Source organism: Ictalurus punctatus, chromosome 14 (genome assembly GCF_001660625.3).
Source record: "Ictalurus punctatus breed USDA103 chromosome 14, Coco_2.0, whole genome shotgun sequence".
Lineage (NCBI taxonomy): Eukaryota > Metazoa > Chordata > Actinopteri > Siluriformes > Ictaluridae > Ictalurus > Ictalurus punctatus.
Window position 1 is genome coordinate 23,350,086 of NC_030429.2, and position 5,000 is coordinate 23,355,085.

The 5,000-nt window shown below is 42.2% G+C and overlaps 1 protein-coding gene across 6 annotated transcripts in view; it reads right to left on the bottom strand.

Moving 5' to 3' along the window:
* Nucleotides 1-5,000, bottom strand: part of LOC108274605 (collagen alpha-1(XIV) chain) — a 99,188-nt gene that overhangs the window by 21,976 nt on the left and 72,212 nt on the right. For all 6 annotated transcript variants that reach the window (XM_017484819.3, XM_017484820.3, XM_047159964.2 and 3 more), the window contains 6 exons: nt 4,908-4,994; nt 4,707-4,760; nt 4,190-4,285; nt 3,865-3,918; nt 3,245-3,298; nt 3,099-3,152 (listed from right to left, as the gene is read on the bottom strand). In XM_017484819.3, coding sequence (XP_017340308.1) covers nt 3,099-3,152; nt 3,245-3,298; nt 3,865-3,918; nt 4,190-4,285; nt 4,707-4,760; nt 4,908-4,994 — 399 coding nt within the window. The remainder of the gene's footprint in view (nt 1-3,098; nt 3,153-3,244; nt 3,299-3,864; nt 3,919-4,189; nt 4,286-4,706; nt 4,761-4,907; nt 4,995-5,000) is intronic.

Here is a 5,000-nt window from a genome sequence, read left to right on the forward strand (position 1 = left end):
AGGGACTAAATCTACACGCAGATTTCCGTGAAGCTGCTTCAAACTGAATTAAATCCCTCGGAGACGCTTTGACCTTGTGTGTAAGTCACAGACAGACTGTATCATCACCATAGCGAAGAAAATGCAGCTGTTGAGCCACGTGCAAAATGACGAGGCAAGAAATACGGCAGCAAAGCATCCGAAGAATTTATCCAGCTGTGTGATGACGAAAGAAAAAAGTCCAGGTTTACAAACTAGAGCAATGTCTCTTTCACTCAAGAACTGAAGGCTCTAAAGACATCGGGGGATCGCATCCCACTGAGGGAAGGCGGGGTTACAGGGTTGAACACAATCTTTAACGGAGCATGGACCGAATGTATAGAAAGATCTGCACAATTGTACACAAATTCCAACCTTTTTCAACATTGAAATAAATAGTGAGCACAGGAACAAAATGACTTTTACTCATATTTCACTGTATTTAAATTCGCTAGTTGGATTGTAGAGAAAACCGCATGGCTTATACGTCGAATATATGGACTACTGGTTCAGACGCAACTTATCTGTCAGTGTGTTTACACGGACGACAATAATCCGATATGAACCCGATTAAGACGACACTCTGATTAAGAAACTAGCGTGTAAACAGAGATTATTAATTACCTTAATCCGATTAAAGTCATACTCGAAGTAAACACAAATGGAATTAAGACGTGTGGAGTATTCCTGTTTTAGTCGCATTATCGACGTGTATTACAGACGTGTACACACCTTAATCACACTATTAACGTCGTGTGAGAGCTTTCACCGCATTCTGCGACAGGACACGTGCACACACGGCAGCGCTCAACTGTTTTACGGAAAAAAAGAGAGCACGGCCGCGTCCCAAACCGCGTACTTACCTGCTACAGGCCTGTAATAGGAGAAATACATGCATCTCGTCTACTATATAGATGGTAAGTACGCGGTTTGGGACGCAGCCCACAGCCTCAAGCAGTCGTCTATTCACACGTACAGCACGACAAATAATTAACCGCACTTGAAAAGTTCGTAAAAAAAATTAATAAAAACACCCAAAACTGTATACGGTCCCGTAACGAAGACCAACTGTATGTCGATACGTGAAATTCTGAGGGACGTCGGACGGCGTGGCGCGGTGACGTAATGACGTGTGCTGTTAAATCGCTCTCTGTTCTATATCATGTAAAACGGGTACATGAAAGGAGTATTCTAAAAGTGACTCATGTAAACACTTTAATCACAATATTGTCTTATTCAGAATAAGGACAATAATTAGATTACCGCTGTCCATGTAAACGCAGTCCATAACGCAAAGATGTCACACTCATAATCCCAATTATTTCTTAATGATTCTCAAAACAACAAAACGTCTCTTTCACGTTCTACACGTGACGCTTTCTGCGATGCTCTTGAAAAGTCTGTAGAAAATGTGTCGTCTCCAACAAAAGTTCGTTCGTTGTCACATCCATAAAGCCTGGCTCGGCTTGGAGATTTTTATAGCCGATGTGAGCGCAAATGTCACGTCCATAATGCTGGGATTGCCCGTCCCCCTTTTTGTTTTTAGGGTCTAAACTACAGCTGACAAAATAAATGTACAGTACTGTGCAAAAGTTTTGGTCCCATGCAAAGAAATGCTGTAAAGCAAAGACGCCTTTGAAAATAATGAAATGAAATGTTTCTCCATTTAAAAAAAAAAAATACTATAAAGAGCAGTAAACTGTAATAAATGAAACAATAGTTGGTGCGATGATCGTTTGCTTTAAAAAAAAAAGAAGAAAAGAAGTAGTCTCGGGTAGAATTAGTGCAGTTCTATGAGAAAATGAGCTGTAAGTCTTATTGAGCATCTTGCAGAACCAGACACGGTTCTTCTGGAGACGTTGACTGTCGCGCTCGCTTCTTATTGTCTTTTTGTCTGAAAAGCGTCTCTTACCACTTAATATACCGCTTTCTTTACTGACATACAAGCATTTCTCTGTAAAGTTTAACTTCCTGCTGGAAAACTAATGTTTATAAATCTAAAATGTTTTTGTCCTGACTCGATAATATAGAAATCATTCAATAAAAATCTATAACAAAGTTTGAACTAAAAAACAAACAAACAAACAAACAAAAACAATAGGGTGCCTAAGACTTTTGCACAGTACTGTAAGTTTTCTCTGTATTCACGCATTTTTGTTTCATGTGTGTGTATTGTGCTTGATTGTGTAATATACAAGTTCAGAAGGTATATCAGTAGGACATAATCGTTGGACAACGCTGGCTCGTGATTATAAAATTATTTCTTACATACTGTGGCGTATATTAATACGTAATGACTCATGGGCAGTATAGAAATATAGATATATTGAAATGCTGAAAGTAAACTTAAACGTTAAAAAAACGTGCGTTTTATTGGTTTAATCCGTTACTGGGGGTTGCATAGACTGGGAAAAGTTAAAAAAAAACAAACAAACAAACAAACAAAAAACAACCCGTCACTGCATTACAGTAAAAAAAGAAAAACCAGCATGTGTATGGATTTCAGAGGATTAACGTGGAATCTGGATTCCCCAACGAGGGTAAAAGTGTAGTTTAATGGCGTTTATTTTGTGGAACAATCAGGTCAAGATATGAATTACTCACCACAGAAACACTGTTTTAAGCTGAGTTGAGTTTCAAGCATGCTAAATGTGGGGGAGAAAACTCTAACAAGCAGCGCAGTAATGTCATGTGCACCTGAAGTTCTTTTAATGGAGGTGAAAGGACCACATTAGCTTTTATCTCTGATCAACAATAAACACGGCTCCTTATAAATAAAAAAAAGGGTAATGGTGTAGTGGCTCGTATCCAAAACCCATTAGAGCGCAATGAAAATGTTCAGTGCCAGAGCATCTCGAGGCTTTTCTAAACATTTTGATCTGTGAAGTGCTTTTAGCTATCTCCGTGGCTGAGTGCCAGGACTGAACACGCTGTATTCTGATCTACATGCACTTCATCATCCACACACACACACACACACACACACACACACATTGTAAAACCCTATTTGAAAATGTTCGAATGGGAGGATTGATGTACATTGTAGGAGTGTGAAGCATTTCACGTGTCTGTGTACTCACAATATTTCCTGGAGGCCCTGCTCTTCCCTGTGGTCCGTCATTACCTGGCAAACCCTGTGGGGCGGAACACGCTCGTTAGCCAATCACAGATAATCCTACATTACCTGACGGTTCTATAAACCGATCATGAGTGAAAGAAACGTTACTCTGGGTCCGGGAGGGCCGTCCCGCCCCGGGGATCCTGGGTTTCCTGGGACGCCCTGTAGGGAAACACGGAATGAGAGGAAGAAGTGTGTGATCCAAGTATCAAGAAGCAAAGTTACAGTTCATAATAACAATGTACACCGAACGTCCTGTTCAAAAGTTTACACCCCCCATGGCTCTTAACGTATCGTGTTGCCTTCTTGAGCGCCAGTGAATGCTTGCGCCTTTTGTTGTTTTAAGTCGTCGTTATTCCAATATCTTAATACACCATGTTCATGCTATTGATGCGAGCAAGTGTAGCTACTTTACCTGATCTATGTGCTGCATGAGTCTGATTTTATCCTGTTATGATTGCACCTTTACATCCCTTTACATATGTGGTGTATAACTGTATGCTGTTGTATGGTGAACTGATGTTTTTTTCTTTGTTCTCTACTTACATGCATTGCTCTATTGTATATTGGCTAAATGTACGAACTTGTATATGTCTGACGTTTCGTTGCAAGGTCATTGTAATCGTCCTAAGGTTTTGTTACATTCGTTATTTTGGGTGGGGGTTGAAGAAGCTTATTATTATTATTATTCATACTGTGTGAAAGGCTGGAGTTTGTGCTGACTTTACCTGAGTACCTCGAGGTCCTGCTTCACCTTTTTCGCCTCTCTCACCTGGACCACCCTAAACACACACACACACACACACACACATACAAATCTTGACACACTTTCATTATCCTCACCACTTCACAGTCATCTAAGTTCACTTCTGTGATGAGCTCAGAAGCACGTTCAGGTCCTGAATGAGCAGCTTGCAAGTAAATAATAACAAACGTTCAGGTATTTATCAGGCATGTGCAGGGAGTTTAACTGTGACACATTTAATTTTGGAGACTAATAACACAGTGCTGTGCATGTGTGTATAAACGTGTTGGTGTGTTTTTGTGGGTTACCGGAGGGCCTCTGATGGATCGCCCGCTGAGCCCCTGGGGGCCGGGTGGGCCCTGAGGACCTGGTATCCCTGATTCTCCACTGGGACCCACTGGCCCCTGTGATACACACACACACACACACAGAGAGAGAGAGAGAGAGAGAGAGGGTGCGAGAGAGAGACAGCGAGTGAGAGAGAGAGCAAGTGAGAGAGAGACACAGCGAGAGAGAGAGTGAGAGAGAGAGAGAGAGAAAGAGTGAGAGAGCAAGAGAGAGAGAAAGGAGAGAGAGAGCAAGTGAGAGAGAGTGACAGCGAGCGAGAGTGAGGGAGAGAGAGAGACAGCAAGCACGAGAGAGAGCAAGAGGGAGAGAGAGAGCGAGTGAGAAACAGCGAGCGACAGAGAGACAGCGAGAGAGTGAGAGAGAGAGAGAGAGAGAGAGAGAGAGAGAGAGAGAGAGAGAGAGAGAGAGTGACAACTACACTCACACTATTTGGTGATAACAGATATAACGGATCAGACGTTAATAAATAAACTGTACCACAGGGCCGGGTTCTCCTCGATCTCCTCTTGCCCCTCTAATACCAGGACCTCCCTGTGAAGTGCAAAGACACACACACACACACACACACACACAAATTTGAGTTTGTATTTACCTTTCGTGAAAAAATGTGAAGAGAATATCCATCAAACTTATATGTGGGTGTATCAGACAACTGTGTGTGTGTGTCCCTGTGCATACCGGTGGACCGGGTGGACCAGGAGGGCCTTTACTGTCCTGAGTGCATGTACAGGCTCGAGGCAGTGCTGGACAATCCGCCTCCTTCCTCTGAAG